A 22,879-nucleotide genomic window follows, 5' to 3' on the forward strand; every position below is an offset into this window, starting at 1 on the left:
GAATGTGATTATGCGAAGGAGATGGCTGAAACAATATCTTAGATAATTAGGGAAAACCTTTTAAAATTTTAATGGATTATAATCTCAGCACATATTGGATATGGTGAAGTTGAGATCTTGGTTGTGGCTTAAATCATTGATGAAAACCTTCACATCATATTTTTATGAATGGAGTAAGGAACCTCTGATTTGCATGATGGGGGGTTAAGGTCTATATCGTCTTTACTGGGTTTTTCTGAGTGCCTAAAAGGAAGATGGTGCTGTCATATGTCTCTGAAGCATGTTACTGATTTTGTATCTTTTATTAGCTAGCATTCTTGGTTGTTAATTTCGTGATATTTGCTTATTGGTTGCATGTGCTTAGTTCTATTTAAGCTTGGGGCCATGAACATTGTATTCATTTGTTTGCACACCTTGTGCGTTTTTAATGAAATTTTGGCATTTTCAAAAAAACAAATCTCAACACTATATATTTAATTTTTATATTGTGGATCATGAGAAAGAATAAAAAGAAAAATCACGGGATTCTTGTAAATATGTAGTAAATTAGGCTTGAGACTTTTCCTAATTTAAAGAGATAATGAAAACGGTTTCAAGATTTATTTTGGAAATAAATTTAGTAAGGAGTAATCTAGGTAAATCTTAAATAATTAGGGCAAATCTTTTAAATTCGGTTTCAAGATAAAATAACACAACATAGAAGCTATCTAATGGAATGACACGTGGAATTTATTTTATGAGAATTAACATGAGAATGACACGTCACTGAGAATTAACCTGAGAATGACACGTCACTAAATCAACCTGACAGAAGTTCTTCTTTTCTAATATACTAGTGTTCTTTTCCTGTGCGTTGCACGGGGAATATGTCTATTGTATTTGATATATCAATTAATCATGAATGTGATTATGCGTGTATGTTTAAATCTTAGATAATTATGACAAATCTTTTAAAATTCGGTTTCAAGATCTGTTTTGGAATTAGAAAACACGTGTCAACCAAAGATAAGTTATCTAATTCTTTTCTAATATATATTAATATATAATGGAGGAGATTCACTACAAAAAAACACGGGATTTAGCGGCGGTTAAAAAGGCTTTTTGGCCGCCGCTAAAAACACCCTAAAAAACTTGGCGTCGGCTGGAAAAGCGACGTTAAACTTGGCGACGCAAAAAATAGAACGGCGGTTTAAGCATAACCATTTAGCGGCGGTTGCAACCGCCCCAAATGCAATTACTTTTTCTTTTGTTTTCTACATTTGGCGGCGGTTCTAATGTGAAAATTGGAAAATTTTAAAACTCAATTGTTGTTTCAATCACTGCTAATAGTGAATTTTTCAGAAATGATATCTTAAAATCAATCGTTAGTAACCATGTATAAGACTACGAAGTTCCAATCTACTTGTCACACAAGAATCATTTTAAATCAATCAACAATCAAAATTATCATGCACAATATAAAGATAAAAACTTCCCACAAAATATCCTAAGGTCATACCAATATTGGCTAAGAGTCTACCATGATTGAACTACATAAAAAACACAATAATTAAGCTCCATGGTATATTCATCCATTTGAAATGCATAAAAGGATAATAATAAGTCATTGGTTGGCTAACCAAATTGACCAACACATGGAGTAAGGAATCAGTTCCCATAACTCGCTGTGGGATGGGTCAATAACAAGGTTAATAGACCATGGAAATTGATCCAAGACCTGAACCTTATTGATTTACTTTGTGTGGAAGTGGACTATCTAGGTGTCTCACACATTTACAGGGAATCAAACCATTTAGCGGATTATTTAGCTAAATCAGGCTGCTATAGAACAAATGATTTATGGTCCTTGTTGCAGCAGTAATTCCTCCTCTGCTGATTTTCTCCACTGTTTTCTCCTTGCTGTGATGCCATCGAAATCCCTGGTTATATCAATATGATTTTCTATCGTTTCAAGCTGAACCTTGATGGGTCAATTACACACTACATTAGCTTGTGTATGTGCTGTTCTCTCTTGGTTTTTGGTGCTGTTGCAGGTCCAGTTTCTTACTCTTTTACACAGGCCTATGATGCTGCCCAAAACGTGCTCAGGTTGGGCTTGGTGAAACAACAGATGGGGTCCCTTTTTTTGAAGATGTAGTTGCTGCCAGTTGCTGTTATGTTTTGTTCTTTTATTCCTCTAGATGAGTAGCTGATGCTCTTTTATGTATTTTGCCCTTTGGTAGTGTTTGCCTTTTTTATCTTTTCTTTAGACTCCTGTAGTTGTTCTTTTTCATCTTTGACAGGCTTTCTCCTAAGCTTGTGGTTGTACTGACTCTTTATTTATGATATGTTATTCTCCTTTTTCGAAAAAAAAAATAAGTTATTGGTTAAAGTCTGGGTGTGAAAAACCGAAAGGAACCTCCATGACCGCGTTCACCGCCCTGACGTATCGCTTTCTTGCTGCACTAGTGACTCCACCACCGCCAAATCCTTCTGCGATCGTGCTCACTTCTTTAGTCGTTGAGGCCTTATCGCCCTGAGCTCTAATAGGTCCCCCTACCGCTATCAGCTGCTCAACCGCGCGCTGCAAATCGTGACATTCCTCTGTAACGTGGCATGTTGTCCGGTGGTAAGCGCACCATTCTTCCCTATCCTGCTGCTCCAGGCGGCTATTAGCGTCGTGATCTAACCATCTCCAATCTCTGTGAGCGTCCAGCGCCTGAGATGATAGCAGTTCACCTCCCGATTCATCGCGCTGCCTTCCACATGTGCGACGCGATGGCGGACCGCACGCGTGTCCCAACCTTCCTCCACTTCGACGACGCGATGGCGGAGGAGGAGTCAATTGCTCAGATTCGTCGCGGCGGACCTGCTCGCGTCGTGGCATGCCTCTCACGCGACGAAGTGGCGAACCGCGCCGCTGCTTCTGCTCTCCGTCGCGTCTTCGATGACGTGTCTCCATCAAACTTCACTAGCGAACCAAGAATTCAACCAAAAATGCGAAAAGCGAAGAGAATTACACAGAAAATCGAACTTCTCTCAACCAAATCACAATCCACGTAGTTCGGGAATTGAAATCTATCGATCCCCACAGACGGCACCAAATGTTCTATCCAAGAACATAGAGATGAGGTACGGTACCCATAGTGAAAGAATCGTGATGTGAGAATCTAGAGAGAGTTTAGAGCGTAACCGCTTAGAGAGAGAAAGTAACTGAATTTCAAGCTTTTATTTCTCAAATGAGCTAAGAGTCCTTTACAATTGGTAATCGTCCCCTATTTATAGATTTGGGGGTTGGGCTTGGCGCCCCTAATCTCTCTTAATGGGTCAGTTGTGCCTCCCGGGAGAAGGCCCAATTTCCTGGCTTGCACGTCGCCCTGGGCTGGCGCGCCTGGGCTAGGGACCCTAGGGTCTCGCCCAGTCTACTGATGGAAGTTCTTCTTTTCTAATATATATTGATTACCATTAAATACTTATTTAATATATGTTTATTGGGTTTTTCTTCTATAATTTAAGATTTTGTGGGTGTTTGTTTTCGTTTTTCTTTGTTGGTTGTTATGTTTGTTTTAGAAACTCAATTTGAAGATCTTTTACTAGAATTTCATTTCTGAATAAATTTTTATTTTCGAAAAAAATCTATAAAACAATTAAAATTGTCTTGAACTTTACATTCATGACAATGTTAATTTTTTTGGGTCGATTGACAATATTAATTAGTTATAAATATAATTAATATTATTAATTATATTAATTATTAATTATAAAATATCTCAATTCTCATATATAAAAGAAAAATATCAAGTATTTAAATATGCCTTGACTAGTTGACCTTTTAATTAATGAGACTATTAATTAGTGCTTTTTAGAAAACTGAAATATTATATAGATAGATAAAATTTTAAAAATAGAAAAAAATTAATTAGTTATTAAAAATATTTTATACTATTTATTATAATAACTAATATTTAAAAAATTTATCATATAGAAAAGTAAAAAAAAATAAATAGTAGAATTATTTAAATGTTAGTTATTAACCATAAATTGAAAAAGACATTGAAACAGTGTTTTTCTTTTATAGAGTTAGTATATATATAAGAAAAAAATTCATTGAATTTTTTTTTCAAAAATGAAAGATATATATATTAATATAGAAAGTTATGAAACAACCTCTCTCAACATTGATACAGTAACCTGGCCAACAAAAACTGGCAAAAGCTCAGCCACTACAGCATAATCCCTCCAAAGACCTCTAAAAACCCCCATAAGAAACTTAAAGCCAAACCAAAACCCCTATTTCTGCACAACCAGGAAAGGCCCCATTTGAAGTCGAAAAAACAGCGACAAGAACTAATCTTATCAACTGCACGACACCCGCAAAATAGAGACCTAACCCAGCCGAGGAAAACAAAAGACCCAACATCCAAAACCAATCAGAGCGCCATATAGCTAAGACACGAAACCTAAAAGACAAGAAAAACAAACAATAAAACCTAGCAAAGACAATAAACCGAACATAAGACCAGCAACAACAACCACACAAACATCAGACCATCGGTCCTGCAGCAGCATCCGCTAAGGAGAAGATGTTGAGGCCGGAACAGAACCGTAGTCTCAACACCCAATAGACCATCAATCCTGCAGCAGCATCCGCCAAGGGAAAGACATTGAGGCCGGAAGGGAACCGTAGCCTCAACACCCAACATAGAGATGCAAAACAGTGACATGAGACATAATAGAGCAGTCGCACTGCACCCATTGTCGATCATCCAACACCACAACCTCGTCATCGCACCCCAAAACCTCAATCGGTAGCAGCGTTCCCAGTAGAAAATTCAAACCAAAACCACCATAAAAACCCAATAGTCATACCAGCCTCTGATCTGAGCATGCATGACGAAAGAACCCATTATATCAGAGCAACGCCGATAAAAATAGCTTGGGTGAATAGGGACGGGATGCGAGAGAGCAGGAGAAGAGGAAGGAGGAGCACGCCGGCAGTAGGAAGCTGCGAATCCAGGGGAGAGAGGCAGGTAATTAAAGCTGAGACGGTGCGAGAGAAGGTTGCCGCCGCGCAAGGAGAACGGCGCGGTGGCCACCCAAACAGAGCCTAGAAACACCGAAGCAGAAAAAGGAAAAGGGGAAGATAGATGCAGCGACATTCCCATATCTCGAGCGTCGGCACGTTTTCATCCATGTTGCACCACCACCATCGACGTACCTCCTCAAAGGAGGCACGAAGAGCCACTAGAGACGAGGCCTGAAGCGAGGAGCAGAGGAAACGAAAACGACGGGAAGAGAGAGCCAGAAGATCCTCCGTCCTGGAAGGAAGGACGAGCAGCAAGAGGAGACGACTGAGGGGCCCCCACCCCATGGAGAGGAAGGGGTGGCGCTGGCACACCAAAGGAAACCCTAGCAGAGGGTTAGAGAGATAAACGAAGATTTATATTAATATTAATTAGTTATTCATAATTTTTATATTATTAGTTATATTACCTACTAATTGTAAAACATATCAATTTGTGATATATACAATAAAGTATTAAATTTGTAAAAGTTTTTTTATTTTAAAATATAGACTATATTAATTAGTTTTAATCAATTTCTAAATTATAAAGGACTTAGGTTTTTTTGCAGATCCTAAGGTAGCGTTTGGTAGACAGGTGGGAAGGGAACAGAACAGAATACATGGGTTCCGTTCTGTGTTTGTCGTGTTTTTAAGATGGAACGGAACGGGACAAAAGACTCCAGGAACGGGACACTTTGGTTCCCTGGAAAAGGGTGGAACGGAAGGGAACGGAACAGAACACTCTCTTAAAACTTTTGCAAGTTCAAAAATACCCCTAATTTATATTTGAAATTTTATGTATCTAAACAGGTTAAAATCACTTATAAAATTGAAAGCACTTATTATATTTGTAGACAAAGTTAAATAAAATCTACTTTTTCAAAAAATTCACTTAAAATAAAATCAATTATTTTTTTCAAAAGTAAAATCACTTTTTGTAAGCAATGATAAACAAGCCAATTAGAGTGCGTTTGATTCAACTTATTTTGGAAAAATCACTTTTTTAATCAAAAAAACACTTTTAAAATAAAAAAAAATCACTTGTTTAATCAAATATCACTTTTTGTGTTTGTTTCAGCTGAAGCTGAGATTATTTGATTATTTGAAACAGTTACTTTAGCTTATCATGAAAACACCTATGATGATAGATCAGAGGAGATAAAAAAAGTGATTTTAATTAGAGTAATCAAACACGAATCAACTTAATTAAAATAAAATCAATTATTTTTTCAAAAGTAAAATCAGTTTTTGTAAGCAATGATAAACAAGCTAATTAGAATGCGTTTAATTCAACTTATTTGGAAAAATCACTTTTTGTGTTTGTTTCAGCTGAAGCTGAAAACAAATTATTTGAAACAGTTACTTTAGCTTATAATGAAAATCTATGATGATAGATGAGGGGAGATAAAAAAAAAGTGATTTTAATTAGAGTAGTCGAACATGAATCAATTTATGCTTTTCTCAAAGTCTCTTAAAAAAATTATTGTTAAAAATCAATATTTTTAATCTAAATAAACGCACTTAAAATATCTTAAATAGATAATTAGGTTTCTGTTTTTTTAATAGCATACTGAAACAACTTAAACAATATATAAGTGATTATTTTAAAGAAATAAGTGCTTATTTCATGAAGTAAGCAATAACAAACAGTTTCTATGCAAAATGTTCAATTGAGTTCAATTTGTTTTCCTCAATCAAATATTAAACATGCAGGGTTATATATGTAATTAAAATCACGGTTCTGTTCTATTGACTTGGAGTTACCAAACACAACACATAGAACATTATTGTCCTGTTCCATCCTGTTCTGTTCCGTTCCGTTATGTTCTGTCCTGTTCCGTTCCGTCACCAAACGCTACCTAAGTGTGCACACTAAAAGTAAGTTGTTTTTGCATAAACCGCTTCAACGTATTTGAACGATTACTTGTGGTTACTTGATCCTGCCTTGTAGAAGTCATGCACATTTGGAGCAAAGGCACATTCCGACGCGGTAAATTGTACAACTATAATTAGGATTTGAATTTCAGCATGTGTGTAACAAAGTAGTAGGCGACTACACGCCATTGCTTGAGCAGCTTTACGAGATAGTGTAGGTAGTGCTAAGTATTAGGGTTGAATCTTTCAATTTCTGCCATAAATATGAGTTAAGAAGATTGAGCCAAGGTTGGACATATGAACTATCACTATAGTTCCTTTCAAGTAATCAAGGAGAGTTTTGATTTCAAAAAAAAAAGTAATCAAGGAGAGCGGTCGAGTTTCCAATAAACCCCAGCTACTTTATTTCTTTGTAATTTTCAATCTTGCAATTTCAATGTAAGTATTTCCTTTCAATTTTGTTACCTTTCAACACATTTCTTAATCTGATTGATCATTATACAAACACAACTTTGCATGCTTCAACACATTGTTTTTGTTCTTTAAGTTACGCGTGGATTTTTCCATATTCAATGCATCTTTATCGTTTAAATTTAGATGTATATTTTGATATTTTCCATTTTCTGAATTATGTTGTGTTTTAGTCTTGCATTAGTGTTAGGATAACTTGTTTTTTTAATTCCTTTACATTTCAGCTTTTAAGTTTCATTTATAGCTTTTCAACCATTTATCTAATAAGCACTTTATTAATTCACCTTTATACTCTTTACTTTTAGCCGATTTAAGTCTTTTCTTTATTCATTTTCGTCTAGTCTTAGTTAGTAGCCACTCAGTCGATATAAATTCGTCAATAGCAAACTCTAAGAGCTTTTTGGAGTCTCTTAGGAACCTGCATTGAGGAACAAAGTCATTTCCTCAAGGAATCGTTACGTTGGTTTTCTAGCCGACCTAAACGACTATCTAGTCCCCAAAAACTATTTGTAAACCAACAACGACAGAAGTCGTGGAAATTTTATTTTTGTTGTTCAGAGTCATTTAATACTATATAATGTTATTAAGAATATATAATTAATACCAGTTCAATCACGGTATAGTTTATTATTATAATTTGACCATGAGCTTTGAATTGGTACGTTAACTGATTCAATGACGATTCTAATTTACAAAAGATTGCTTGTAACTGCTTTAGTATAAAGGGTGTACAATTTTGGTTCCGAGTTGTGTTGTGCCTATTTTATTTTCGTAGTTGTCTACATTTTAGCTAAGATGTTTTATTTGTCAAGATGTGCGTCTAAATGTTGGAGTATCTGTTGCAATATTTGTCTCTGCGGAGGTGTTGTGTGTTGCATGTTTATTCTAGAAGCTTTGGATTGTGGTATGTGATCAACAAGCTAGAGTTGTTGAAGAAGCTTCCGTGTGTTATCTGGAAATATATCAGGTGTAATCAAATCTGCTGAAGAAGATTTGATTTGGTTTAAATTGTAGAAGATTATATCTTCTTGTGTTCAAATCTTATTTGATAAGATTTGTTATTCGTTTTAAAGATTGGAAACCATATTTTCTCCCTATTAAATACGTGGTGATTGTTTTATTATGTGAAGAAATCTGTGAAGGAAGATTTGCTTCTGGTTTTAGTTTGTGGAGAACATATGTATGAGATTAAATCTTTTACAACAAGATTTGTTCCATATTTAGTTTATGGACTCTTTGTTCGTTCAGCCCATTGAAGATCAAGGCCTTCAGAAGAACGACTATTTAAGGAGGCTTAACCCTAGTTCCTAAGTGTGCGTTGGGCACCGTTTGGTGGTGTTTTTAGGGTTTATGGTTGTGAGTCCTTATTTTTTTATTTGTACATCACTCTACTGCCTCCATTAATCATCATATGACATAAAGTTAGTTTGTTTAGTTGAGTTGTAATCTCTTCAAACCTGTGTTGCTTATTGTAAGTTCAATTATTGTGGCAGTGATTGTGAGAGAAAGTGAGAGAGGTTCTCATACTTAGGGAGAGACCTAAGTAATAAGCCACTAGTAGGAATAGGTAGAAAGGTTGTGAACAGAGGTTATTCAATTAAGACCTTTTTGTATTTGATTCTCTATAATAGTGGATTATCTTTCTCGAGTTGAAGCCCTCCAAATGTAGATGATGTTGCACCGAACTAGGTTACCAATTCTCTGTGTTCTTCTTTATTATTTTGCTGGTTTAATACTGTGTTGCACTTGCGATTCATCTGTTGTACATGATTTCCTAGACATTTGGTATAACATCTGTCCAACGGTTGCCAGAATTTCAAGTTGTACTATTGTGTAATTTACTATTGTCTCAGTCAGTGTTATTAAACTCGGTCGATGATCGACTCGGTCAGGTCAATAGGTCACTGGTCTGACCACTGGATCACTGATTCGATTATTTGACTTGGTGTATTTTAAAAAAATGCTAAAAAATTAATAATATTAACTATCTTTTTTTTTTGAAACTAATATTAACTATCATTGATTAATAACTCCATACTTTAAATTGAAAATCATTACCATCTCACAAATACCTAATTAATCAACTAACAAGAAATGTTTTACTACAATAAAATATCACATATAAGTTAAAATATCATAATAAAACATATGTTATACGCTTTAATCATAATAAAAAGCACACGAATAACTCATTTTAAATTATTGTTATTAAATATGATATATATTAAAGTAAATGCAACATATACTTATAGATTGTTGTTTAATTTATTTTATGGGATAATAATATCGATGTTCCATAATGTGGCTATTTCGTTTTTATGTTTAATATATATATATATAATAGATTGTGAGATCAATACAAAAGATTTGGGCAGCGTAGTGGTAACTGGTAACAGTTAAGTTTTAACTTGTTAGGCCTTTAGGGAAGGAGTTCGAATCCATCCCATGGCCTTCTCTGATTTTTTTTTCATAATAAACGATGCTGGAAAAAGATTGTCGGGGCTCGCCGGTTCGACCAAAACTGGCCGAGTTCTTACCTATTTGAGTGCTTAACCGATTTGTTTAGGGGTTTGGACCGGTCATGTCACCGAGTTATGGGTTCAACCAGTCGGATCGGTCAGTTCGACCCAATTTTAATAACTATCTCGGTTCCTAACAATGCTGGAAAAAGATTGTGAGGGCTCGCCGGTTCGACCAAAACCGGCCGAGTTCTTACCGGTTTGAGTGCTTAACCGATTTGTTTAGGGGCTCGGACTGGTCAGGTCACCGAGTTTCGGGTTCAATCGGTCGGTCCGAGCCGAGTTTAATAACTATCTCGGTTCCTAATTATCTGTCAGGAGAGAGAGAAGAAACACACATATTAAAGAGTGCAATTAATTTTATTAATTTTCATAAAAATATTATTTATTTTCATATTTTACCCTCTAGAACGTATTTTATCTTTCTAAGTTTTTATTTCCACTAGAGCATTTTTACTTTGAAGAATATCATTTAATGCACTCTTGAAGTGCTAAGTGGACATATATATATATAAGAATTTTGTTTTATTCAAAGAACATAGTAAATAAGGAACGAAGGTCGCTCAAGTGATAAGAGTTAAGAGACATGTACATTGGGCGGGGGAGGTCCAGAGATCAATACATTGATGATGCAATTTATATTTCTGATAAAAAAAAAAGGTTGCATTTAGAGGCCAAATTTAGAAGGAATTTGTTATAGACAAGTTACTTTTGTTAAGTTACACAAGCTACTTTTGACTTGCCCCTCTAGGCTTCTGTTTTTTTCAAAAAAAAAAATTACATATTTATTAATCACAACAATTAACTTTTTTTTTTCTGATAGGCCAATGTCCGTTGTTAATTGTTAGTAAATTAGTTCCTTCGTCAAGATTCGAACCCTGGCCCTTCACCCTGCAATTCCCTTCATTCCCTTAGCTTGGTGAGCTACCCTCAATTAACTTGTTTTTTTTTTATAGGCCAATGTCAGTTGTTAATTGTTAGTAAATTAGTTCCTTCGTCAGGATTCGAACCCTGGCCCTTCACCCTGCAAATCCCTTCATTCCCTTAGCTTGGTGAGCTACCCCCACACACACAACAATTAACTTGTGATAATTTTAACTAAGTTAATTTGATCCAGCAATCCGATCTGCTAGTGCCATCAACCACCGAACCCAAAGAGGCACCACACCCAGCCAACGATTACCAAGACCTCCACCGATCCAAGCTCAGAAACACCTTCCACCAACAACATTCGCACTAACCCAGCCATCTCAACCAACACAGAAAAAACAACTCCAAAACTCAACCCAAACGCAAGATGAAGAAGATGAATTGAAAGCCATCCAGATCTAAATCACACTAGCAGTTTTTCAAGAGAAGAAAAGAAAAAAAAATTGTTGAGCAACATGTTTTCCAAAGGTGAAAAAGGCTTGTGACTTGAAAAACAAAACTAAAAACAGAAAACATATTTGAGATTTTTGGGATTTCAAATTTGAAAAATAAGAAAAATGTTAATACAAAAGGAAAAATCGCAAATATGGCCTAAGGAGTGTACTTACCAATTACCATAGATTGGTGTGTAATATTTTGGCCATGAAATTGCAATGTTTGTACTTTGTACTCTACAGCAAAATTTCCCCAGACAGTTTTTTTTTAATAGGAAAAGTCATGAGAACAATCAACAACACAAAGACAACCTTAACTGATTTGGTAGCTAGAGAGCTAATGAAGAGCTCATTAAATCCACCCAAGGAAAAACCCAGTAGGAAAAACCCTTGGGGGGAAAAAGAACAATGCAAGAATAATAGAAACCCAGACAGTTTGTTTTTAATTTCTCATAGAATTTCTTGATCTCTAACCATAAGAAACTGGTGATACTTTTGATCCCTTACCTTCCCAAATCCACCTTTGGGGTAAAATAAAAATAAGGGGACATAAAAGAATCAATTAAGTAGTGACTACAGACTGAAGAATAAAAACCATAGCTGACAGAACTGTCAAAAGCAAACTTCCTATTAGAAACGTTTGCTTGTGTTGTGCCATGATAGTGCTGATTGCTAGAAGTCTGAAGTCTCAGCTATAAACTGGAAAAAATTCTATGAACTTTTGTATTTTCAACATATTGGACCAGTTAATTTGTTGGCAGGGTGGAGAAAAATTGGAGGCTGGGCAAGGGATAGGAGGAATTTTTGGAGTGAAGGGAAATAGGGAATAAAGGTTGGTCACCCTCTCTTTTGTAGGATACTATTTAAAAGAATGGTGTGGACCACAAGACAGCTTCCAAATATCCGAGTGAATTCTGGTCCAGAATTTCTACAGAAAATTGCATAAAACTGAACCCTGAATATCATAACCAATTCTCTGCAGACACAGCATTGATTGTGCTATATGCCAAGCAATCGACTTTTTCTTTATCTCTTTACCCTCCAGCAAAAAATGCAAACCCTGTGTTATGGTCGCCACTCTTCCTTTCCCAAGCTGAGAGCATTCAATGATTTTTCTCTACAGGACTGCGTCATCCATATTTTCAGGAATTTGCCAACATGGATGCAGGCCTCTCTACACTCACCAACAGTGACAATCAACTAGGTGGGTAGGGTCAGACATCATTGTGCTCTATCAATGTCCAATGTTTCAGAAACAGAGCTGTATTGGTTTCACCAGTAGTCCTTGCAAGAACAGACTCCATCTCTAAAATGGTGAAATCGAGTGGCATCTCTGATAATAAACTGACGATTGACAATCTTACTTACCAACTTCATAAATATATGACAATCCACACACACTCTCAGGTTTTTCATGATAGTAATCTCTGTTCCAGGCCTAGTGCTCAAGAGAGCAAAAGCAATTGCCAATCTCTCACTGTGCACCCCATTACCATTTAAGAGTTCTTCACTCCTCACTCGATACTTCTCATCTGGGCGATGAATCTCCATCACAGAATTTTCCAACTCAGCTACCTTTCTGTATATTTCCTTCATTTGGGGATGGTTCCTATCCCCAGAGTAAAAAACATGCACTTTTCCTTTATACTCTACATAGCTGCATCCTGGATCCTTTCTAAGCTTTCTTTCCCTCATCATGACTCGAACTCTCAAAACACCTTCTGAGTTTTTAGCATCAGAGTATATATTTGACAACAAAACATAGTAACCTATATTAGTGGGTTCAAGCTCAATGACATGCTCAAATGCCAGCTCTGCCAGTTCTACATTTTTATGTATCTTACAAGCACCAAGAAGTGCCCCCCAAACAGCACCATCAGGTTTCACTTTCATAGATTTTATGAGATCCATAGCTTCCTTCAACCTACCTGCCCGGCCTAAAAGATCGACCAAGCAAGAGTAGTGCTCAGGGCCAGGCTGCAAACCATACTTCCTTTCCATCTCATCAAAATAATGTAATCCCTTATCAGTCAACCCTGCATGACTACAAGCCGAAAGAACAGTCACAAAAACCGTCCGATCCGGCCTAACGCCGGACCTCACCATCTCATCAAAAAGCTCCACCGCGATTTCCCCTTCCCCGTGTATCCCATAACCACCTATAATAGCTGTCCATGACACAACACTCTTGTCAACCATGCCATCAAAAACAGCCCGAGCACGAGCCAAATTACCACACCTAGCATACATATTAATCAATGCATTAGTTAAAAATGGATTAGACCCGAACCCGCATTGCTCTATCTTCCGTTCCACTTCAACACCAACCACCTGCGCGCCAAGGTTTGCACAAGAAGACAGAACCGCAAGAAGCGTAACCGGGTCAGGACTCATCCTTCTCAGCTTCATCTCATGGTAAAGCTCCAAAACACGCGCAGCGTGCCCGTTTTGCGCGTAACCGGAAACCATAGCGTTCCACGAGATCAAATCCCTCACAAGCATTTCATCGAACAGTTGGCGCGCAAGTTCAACCTCGCCGCATTTCACATACATTGTAAGAAAACTATTCATAACAGCCAAATCAGCGTCCAACCCGAACGTCACCGCGCAACCGTGAAGGCAGGTTCCGGTGGGTAAGTGGTTGGGGAGGTTGCAACCGGAAACTAAACCCAGCATGGTGACGGAGTTGAAGTTGAACTTAACCGTCGACGACCCATCTTCGCGGCGCATACGGCGGAAGAGGCTAACGGCGTCGGCGAACATGGAGTTGAGGGAGTAGCCGGAGATCATGGCGTTGTAGGAGATGGGGAGGTTGTGAGTTTCGTCGAAGACTCTGCGAGCGAGGAAGGGGAGGGAGCATTTGGAGTACATGGAGATGAGGGAGGAGCGGGTGTACGGGTCGGGTTGTGACCCGGTTCGGATGACATGGGCGTGGAGCTGGAAACCGGTGAGGGGGAGGGAGAGGATGGCGCAGGATTTGAGGAGAAAGGGGAAGGTGAAGGTGTTGGGGAGGAAGGAGGAGCGGAGCATGTGGCGGTATAGGGATAGGGCTTCCTTGTACTGCCGCTGCTTTGATAGCTCCATTAGGCGAAGGTTCCATGCCGTCGTTGGGTTCACAGGGTGGCGTTTCGGCTCGCCGGAACCAGGCGGCGCCACCGCCGTCTGGGGACGGTGTTGCACGATGCTCATCAATTCACGTCAACTAGATCATTTTCGGTTTGTTTAAGGAAGAAATGAAATATAGATGAAAAAAACAAATGGGCGAATAAAAATGAATATTTTTATACAGCATGTTAAAAATAAATAAGTTTAGAATATTTTCATTAAACTTAGAAAAAGTAATTATAAATGAATTGAAAGAAGATAGTAATTTTATTATTTATGAGATACATCAATGTTGATTACATTTCCTATTCCAAAAAAAAAAATGTTGATTACATTTCTTTTAGCGATTTTGAAATCGTTGTGATGTCATTATTACCTGTAGTCTCTTATCTTATGTATGAGCATTAGAAATCCTCAATAAGCACGTCGGGGTAGAGCCTTATGTTCGCCTCTTCCAAATTTTCTTTCAAATCAAATGGATAGACGACACACTTGGTTGGGTGAGCTGTCAGGATCATGAAAAAAGGAAAATTCTCCTTCCCTAGTCGACTCTTGTAAGAGGAAGCCAATCTCCTTTAAACATGAATTCTTCATAGTGTAACCGGTGGAAGGTGTGACCCCATTTTAGAAGAACTTTGATAGTATCCTCCATAAATTTCTCTTGTGAGCTCGGTCTCACTATAGTGTTCTCCTTACCTTGGATGAGTCTTCCTAGTCCAAGTTGGAAAAGGGATTTTTATGTGTCTTGCTAAGCTCGGTAAAGGAGAGAGAGGAGTATTTTAGTCATAGGAGTTTTTGGATAATTCAATTGACGTGAACTCAATGATCATAGGTATACATGATTTACTTTGGCCTTATTCAATCTTTGTTGTTAAGTTCTTCACTAACTTGTAGCCACTCTTGGTGTATAGAAAACATGTCAAGAAAATCTCTAGCTGGCCCTCGTTTTCGTGTGAATTAAAGTAAAATAAGCATCGAGTCACCGATGTCAACCAATCATAAGCTTCAAACTTCGGTTGATCAGGATAAGCTAAAAGCCCAAGGTCTTACGACCTTATGTTAGCTCTCAGCTGAGAATCACCGCGGCGCTGAAGCGGAAAAAATGGCAAGGTTGTGTCTAGATATCCTAGAAGTATAGAGCCGATCTTACTGCAAATTCAAGGAATGAGTACTTCAAGCATGCCTACTCTTCAGTTTGGGATGTAGGCTCTTCTATTTCGATAGAGATGCTCATCGACCTCGCCTACACTCCAACTGACACTAAGCATATCAGTTCGAAGGATCTCGAAGATCAGGCCTTCGATTTCCTCAATAGGAGCTTCGTGAATTTGAGTTCCGGATTCACATGGGTTTGCAAGTGGTACCCGAAATAAGGGTTTTTGCTAAGTCTGAATGTCTTGGTATGAAGGTAAAGAACAACAATTTGAGTATTTTGTTTTGCTTTTTGATAAGCCAACAATTGGAGTTGCTAACAACAATGCTTACAATAGAAAGAAATTGGAGTTAAACCTACACCAACAATATCTCATCATTGTATCCTTGTGCGTAAGACATACACCAACAATATCTCACAAGCACCAATTGGTGTTGTTATCAATTAGAGTTGCTAACAATGCTTAAATTTCTTAGGTCATTACACTTCATCAATGACACATGAGATAATTTCTACCAGTTTTAACTTTTAACAATATTTTTACTGGAAAAAAATTCCATGTAATATTTTGGTTCGAGAACAGAACCAACAGTATGGATAGGACAAAAATTAAATTTTCTCCATATTTTTGAAGAGATAAATAGCCACGCACTTGATGTACACACTTGATGTGTTTATAGATATGCAGAGAATAAAATTGTATACGAGTGTTTGATCTTCCAAAAACCAAATCATTTGATGTAGAGCAAAATGAGAATGTTAGAGCAACAGGGCAAGTATCAGCTAAACGAAGGAAGAAGCCTTCACTTTAGAGTAGCAACAACTTGAAAGTGCAACACTACATGTTACTCTCAGCAGCTACATAGTTCACATACACACAGTTTAAACCAAGAAATATACTTCGAATTGTTTACATCAAACAGAACTCAATTCTTGGTCACAGGTTCAAGTGCCTCCACAGTGACCACACTATTTCCTCTGATTACCTGCAGCATTATGTGAGAACAGGATTATGACAATCAAACTCTATTCAGCTAGTTCGTGAATAATAAATACTTAGCTGAGGTAAGGAATGAGAACTCACCACCATCCCTATATCATTTTTCTCATTGCCATTCACTTCCACAGTGTTGTCAATAACTAAATTCATAAACTGATCGAAGCCCCGGAGAGTACCAATAATCATCCGATTTGCATTCAGCTTGACTGCACAGAATCACACAAGTATTTCAGCAGCAATTCTACCTTAGTTAAAAGACATGTTTCAAAGATAAGATGCATATGGATTTATTAAGGCTTAACCCAAATGTGCATAGCAACATACTAAGAAACTGAGACAAGCAGAGCTCATAAACCAAAATGACACCTGCATTTCATGCTCTTAACTCAAAACAATTCCAATTTAAGACAATCATAATCCTCTCGCTTCTAACACCAGATGTGGCACAATTGTATTCTTAGATGGAATATAAAAGTTGAATAAATTAGATAGATAGAATTATAACAGTTCCACCCTCCAAATAACTAATTCAGCCATCATGTTAAAGGGAAAATACAACAGACTCATAACCAGAAACGAAACTAGTAATCTGTGCCCACATAAAACCACACCAAACCACTTTCATGAGATACAAAATAAAAATCATCATGAAAGTAACAAATATTGCTCCTCTAACCCAAAGAAAACACTGCCTCACACTTTAGTTACTAGTGCAAAAATCCCCAATTCAGCCATCAAGTTAAAGAGAAACTACCCAACACTCACTCATAACGAGAAACAAAACTAGTAACCCACATAAAACCATACCAACCCACTTTCATGAGCCACTACGAAATAAAATAAATAAAAAATTCATCATCAAAGTAACAAATATGTATCTCTAACCCACATAAAACACTGTGAAGAAGAGCCTCACAAGCAGAAATCCCCAATTCAGCCATCAAGTTAAATGGAAATTAAACAACACTCACCCTCATAACCAGAAACAAAACTAGTAATCCACTAATCTATGCCCACATAAAACCACACCAAACAACTTTCATGCGCCAGGAAAAAAAATCATCATGAAAGTAACAAATGTTAATTCTCTAACCCACAGAAAACCCTTGCCCCACACCTTAGTCCCAAACTCCGAATTCAGCAAAACCAAAATCAGCACCCAAAACCCTAAAGAGACACAGATTTTACCCCGAAGCAAACCATTAACCGCAGCAAAAAGTAAAGAAAACACAATATGCAAAATAACGGGAGACAATAATGATAAAGAAATCATGGAGAGATGAAAGAATCAAACTCACTCTGAAGATTCTTGTCCATGTATCTATCAGAGGCAAAAAAAAAAAAAAAGTAATTAGGTGAATGAAGATTGAAAAACAGAACGAAAAAGCAAAAAAAACAAAATTCAGACGAGAAAAGAAGAGAGAGAACAATGCTTACTTCTTCAAATCCGGGGGTTGCCCTGACCTGCTCATGGTGAAAGATTGTGAGGTGAAGAACGAACGAAATCGTCGAGTTCTGCGTTTCGTTCTTGTGAAGCAAAATTTTGAGTGAGAAAGAACAAAAGGCTCTAGTTTTGAAACCCTAGTTTTATTTAGAAACAATTATTATTATTATATAAAAAAGTAACAAAAATTGGGGTGTTGCGAGAATCGAACTCACGACCTCTCGCACCCGAAGCGAGAATCATACCACTAGACCAAACACCCGTTTCCATGTTAGTTCAAAACCATTTTCAAATTTAAATAGTGCTAACCTTGTTAAACTTTTTCTTTTAAATTGTATTTTTGATAGGAAACTAAAAGGACGTTAATTTCTATCTTATTACAAATCATACTATGAGTGAGAAAATAAAAAATAATTTTTACAAATAGGATTTAATTTAATACATTAAGCACCTGTGAGACCCAAGTTTTTAAGCTTAGAATAGATTAGTAAAATTTCTTATTCACGAGTAATTTCGATGTAACGAGAAGTAAGGAAACTAGAGAAACGTTTATTATATGGAATAAACGTATGGAGAGGATATTTCACGAGAAGGTTAAGGACAAGATTCGAATCGACGGAACTTATGACGCAAGTATTATTCGTTTACGTCTAGGACAAAACCCTAGGAAAAGATTAATTTATACCCTTGGAACACTATGGGAAAATATTCCAAAAATCTTCAAGAGGAATATAAGAATTTCTCTTATTCCTTTCCATAACAAGCGTTTCGATACGAAACCCTGGAATGTACGAACGTCCGATTCTAATCCTCGGAGGTTTGCCGAAACCAAAACCCTGATAGTTCAAGAAACCTAAAATCAACGGACGATGAAGACTTTTTCTATTCGGAGCTTCAAATAAAGATTTCATCCGCGTATGCCCACTCTAATCGACGTTCCAAATCTTTCTTTAGAAGGAAGTTTCTGCATCCGAGGTCAAAATCATAAAGTGCATAAAGTGCATTTTAAGCCGGTAAACATTAAAAAACAAGCCTCGAAAACCAAAAATCATACTGATATTTCTTTGAAGAATTAGAAGATTCAGCGGGAAGAATATCGTGTCTAAAATACGTTGGAATCAGTAGGAAAAATCGGAATCGCGAAATAATCATTTTCTCACGTTTTCAATTTCCTATATATACTTTGAAAAATAAAAAAAAAAACAAAAAAAAATCACAAACACACACACGGCCGTGGGCATCCAAGGAGGAAGGAGGAGATTTGATTTTTGCCAATTCTTGCCTGATCGTCCCACAGTTCGTTGCTACGCGTAGGCCTCGAGGTACTGATGTTTTTCCTTACCTCTGATCGTAAATTCTGTCGCTTTTCTCTATGTCTTTCTGTGCTCAAAGTTTTGAGCTTTTTGTAAAACTGTCCAAATAACTTGATTTTAGTGTCTAAACTTATTCCCTACGTGCCCCTGAGCATGTTTAGCGGATTTCATTTTGCCGAATCTCGTCGAATCGCCGCAGAACTTCAATTCTGCTCAAAACCCCATTTTTATGCTGAGGTTCTGCTTTTTGGATCAAAAACTCTCGACTGAGCTTAGCTTTAGTAGGATTAGTTGTTATAAATGTTGTTAGGATCGAGCTCATCTAATTTGTTTTTCGAAATTCTGATTTTGAGTTTCCGAGCTAAAAATATTGACCAAAATACCCCTGCGACAGTTTTCGACCCGATAATTTTTCTGAGAGTTTCTCTGGCCTAGATATCGCCTAAGAATACCTAGGAATCAATTTAGATCGAAGAAAAAGTTCGAAAACCCTATTTTCCATAGTGGCCGAAACCTATTTGCTTGGGTACCGTGTCCAAATATAATTTTTGGATCTCTATGACCTGAGCCATTGCGTAGCTATTTTCGTTGTCGAAATTTTGGCTCCGGTTTCGTGTCATTCCGAGTTCTGTAGCTCGAGTTATGCTCGTTTTAGCGAACGGAGTTTCCGTTGTCAATTTGTGCCTAAATAGGAACTCTGAAGCTTTAGAGGCTTTCTTTAAGATTTCGATTAGTATTAGTAGATCGTGTTACTTCTAGTGTAGCTTGTGTTGATGCATGTGTTTTCTTTGTTCTAGGTTCGCAATTTCCATGCCCAACTTCTACTCACGAAGGTAAGGGTAACTCAGTTTTAGCGCGTCTTTGAGTCCTGCCTGCTTTTATCGCACTGCATGCGTTTGAGATGAAGATGTTTATATTGATTGGCATTGGATTATGATTATTATGCTTGCAATGTTGTATGCTTGCTTATGTTGACTGTTTCTGAGGCTTGTGCCAAATGTTTTCTGAAGGCTTCGGCCGTTTACTGGTTTCTGTCATGGAACTGAGTTGTTATATGTTGAAGTTGATAATATGAATAACATGTGGTTATCCTGATTTGATTATTGGATTTGAGATTGTTGTTGAGTGACTACTGAGTTGGATGAGATGTTTTGGTTTGCTTGAAGTGGCGGTGGAGTGGATATTTTCACATGACTGTCCCGTCTTTCGAGACGTTATCAAGTGGTAGTGGAGTGGATATTTTCACATGACTATCCGGTCTTGCGAGACGTTATCAAGTGGCAGTGGAGTGGATGTTTTCACATGACTGTCCCGTCTTTTTAGGCGTTATCAAGTGGTAGTGGAATGGATATTTTCACATGACTATCCCGTCTTGCGAGACGTTATCAAGTGGTAGTGGAGTGGATATTTTCACATGACTATCCCGTCCTTCGAGGCGTTACTCAGTGACAGTGGAGTGGATATTTTCACAGGACTGTCCCGTCTTGCGAGACGTTATTGTTGATTGATATTGTTGAGGATTGTCGATACCTGATTTGTTGTTATATTGTTGAGGATTATTGATATCTGATTTGTCGTTATATTGTTGAGGATTATTGATATCTGATTTGTCGTTATATTATTGAGGATTGTTGATATCTGATTTGAGGTTATATTGTTGAAATTGTTGATATCTGAATTGATGTTGTATTGTTGAGGATTGTTTATATCTGATTTGATTTATATTGTTGAGGTTGTGGATATCTGGTTCGATTTTATGTTGTTGATTTTGCTGATATCTGATTTAAATCTATGTTGTTGATATCTGAATTAAATTTAGGTTGTTGGATATATGTCGTTATCTATCTTGAATTAAGTTGCTAGTTTATGTGCCATGATATGCACTTAAATTTGGATAACATGCTTTTCTCTTTATTATGTGGTAATTGCATGGAGTTAACCCTTTTCTGCTTGCTACTTGTTGTTTGGGCGCTTAACGCTATTAGGCGATGGAGAGTCTTCCGCTGAAGCTTAGCCGTTCGAGTTGGAGATCGTGACCGTGGGCGGTCGAATAATGGTGGATGAAGCAGTTGCTTCTCCCTTTTTGGAGGACTATGTCTGAGTTTCTTTCTCCATCTGAAAACTCTGTTGTTTAAACCTTATTTTCGCCACTTGTCTAAGTGAGCGTACTTATTTTGGAAACCCGTTTATGGTGTTGTGAACTACTCTATGTTATGTATATTATTATGTCGGGAAACAGGTTATTTAAATAAAGTTATGTAACGTTTCCAACCCTATGGTATCTAGTCTTTTCATTTTCAAAAAAAAAATACCCTTGGATTTTAGGGATTGCAGAATAGTCCTTAGACTTTGTTAGGTTACTAATGTGACTCCTCAGTTGAGAAATTGGGGCGTTACAGCACCGTTAAGAGCTTTTTTTTATGTAAGCATCGTAAAGAGTTTTGCACGTACATCGTAATTATTCATCGAAAAAATAACATACATCTTAACCATATCTCTTAATTTTATATTTTAAATTGAAATTTAATTTTGATGTAAAAATAAAAGATGACAAGACTTTTATGATGTGTTGATGATGCATTTAGTTGTAACCTCTAACATATCGGGTGGGAGATTTAATTAAAGACTCATATGGTACTTACCTACTTGGCCTTGTGGATTCTACACCTGCACTGTGGATTCTACATCGGTTCGCAAGGAGGAGATCAAGAAAGCTTATTGTGAAACAGATTGTTAAATCTCTTAGGAATGATAATTTCACATATCATATATTTACCATTACGTTAAGTGACTTGCATGATCTCTTGTGTTGTGATTAGGACCAGGGCCGGTCCCGACATTTTGGAGGCCCTGGGCAAATAATAAAAATGAAGCCCTAATAATTTTAACGTTCGAAATTTCATCAGAACCATTATGTTGGTTTGTTTGGCAATTACCCTCTTGCAACCCACATGTCAAAAGCCAAAATGTGGGATTCAAACCCGGTACATAAAAGTAACATACACAGTTACTAGCCACTAGACCAGCTCAAGCCATTAATAACATCTTGAACATTAATTATTATAACTAAATTTTATATTAGGAGAAAGTTTAATGAGATTTTTTTTGGGGCCCCTGGACTGTGGGCCTGCTTGCATAGGCCCAGGGCCGGCCCTGATTAGAACGTTCTCCTTCATCATATATCGAGGGATGCTACTATGTATGTGGATTGTGAGCTGGTAATAAAGGTAGTATGTAGTGGTAGAGGCACTTGGGGGTTTCTCCCTCTTATCCACCTAAGGTTTTCACTTTTTATTACAAACTTTTCTTTTGAGGTCCATATCTCATATTTTCTCAAAGGTGATAGCACCCATATCTTGACATTCATAAATTAGAATATAATCCATATTTTTTTAAACTTATAATTATATTTGTTCACGCATATTTATTCAAATATAGTTTTATAAATGCGCACTTTCATGTACATTATGTATATTTTCAAATGTTTGGTTAGGTTTTGGAAATCGCATAAGATCCCATCCAATGAAAAAATTCAATTTTTTTTTTCAGTTTTGACTTGTTCGATTGGATTTCAATTTTTTTAATCGGTAT

General features: G+C 37.0%; 2 protein-coding genes and 1 non-coding gene across 3 annotated transcripts; all 3 read right to left on the bottom strand.

Annotated features, from left to right (window-relative positions):
• Positions 1-11,568: 11,568 nt before the first annotated feature.
• On the bottom strand, positions 11,569-14,556 carry LOC130720604 (putative pentatricopeptide repeat-containing protein At3g11460, mitochondrial). Its single transcript, XM_057571269.1, has one exon. It carries the CDS (start codon positions 14,460-14,462, stop codon positions 12,546-12,548), a length of 1,917 nt encoding a protein of 638 aa, XP_057427252.1. The 5' UTR covers positions 14,463-14,556; the 3' UTR covers positions 11,569-12,545.
• A 1,685-nt stretch (positions 14,557-16,241) lies between these two features.
• Positions 16,242-18,121, bottom strand: LOC130721152 (probable small nuclear ribonucleoprotein G). The gene is made up of 4 exons (XM_057571894.1): positions 17,969-18,121; positions 17,830-17,852; positions 16,616-16,737; positions 16,242-16,517 (listed from the first exon to the last, which is right to left on the bottom strand). Exons 1-4 carry the CDS (start codon positions 18,001-18,003, stop codon positions 16,458-16,460), a joined length of 240 nt encoding a protein of 79 aa, XP_057427877.1. The 5' UTR covers positions 18,004-18,121; the 3' UTR covers positions 16,242-16,457.
• Positions 18,122-18,165: 44 nt separating this feature from the next.
• Positions 18,166-18,237, bottom strand: TRNAP-CGG (transfer RNA proline (anticodon CGG)). Its single transcript has one exon. It is a non-coding gene; the product is annotated as a tRNA-Pro (tRNA).
• Between the last annotated feature and the right edge of the window lie 4,642 nt (positions 18,238-22,879).

Source organism: Lotus japonicus, chromosome 5, assembly GCF_012489685.1.
Source record: "Lotus japonicus ecotype B-129 chromosome 5, LjGifu_v1.2".
Classification (NCBI taxonomy): domain Eukaryota; kingdom Viridiplantae; phylum Streptophyta; class Magnoliopsida; order Fabales; family Fabaceae; genus Lotus; species Lotus japonicus.

Bases quoted from the DNA above. Each gene is read 5' to 3' on its own strand.
- LOC130721152 (XM_057571894.1), bottom strand. From the start codon at position 18,003: ATGAGCAGGTCAGGGCAACCCCCGGATTTGAAGAA. The intron at 17,853-17,968 runs GTAAGCATTGTT...TGCCTCTGATAG, and splicing joins CAACCCCCGGATTTGAAGAA to ATACATGGACAAGAATCTTC. The intron at 16,518-16,615 runs GTGAGTTCTCAT...ATAATGCTGCAG, and splicing joins AAAATGATATAGGGATGGTG to GTAATCAGAGGAAATAGTGT.
- LOC130720604 (XM_057571269.1), bottom strand. From the start codon at position 14,462: ATGAGCATCGTGCAACACCGTCCCCAGACGGCGGTGGCGCCGCCTGGT.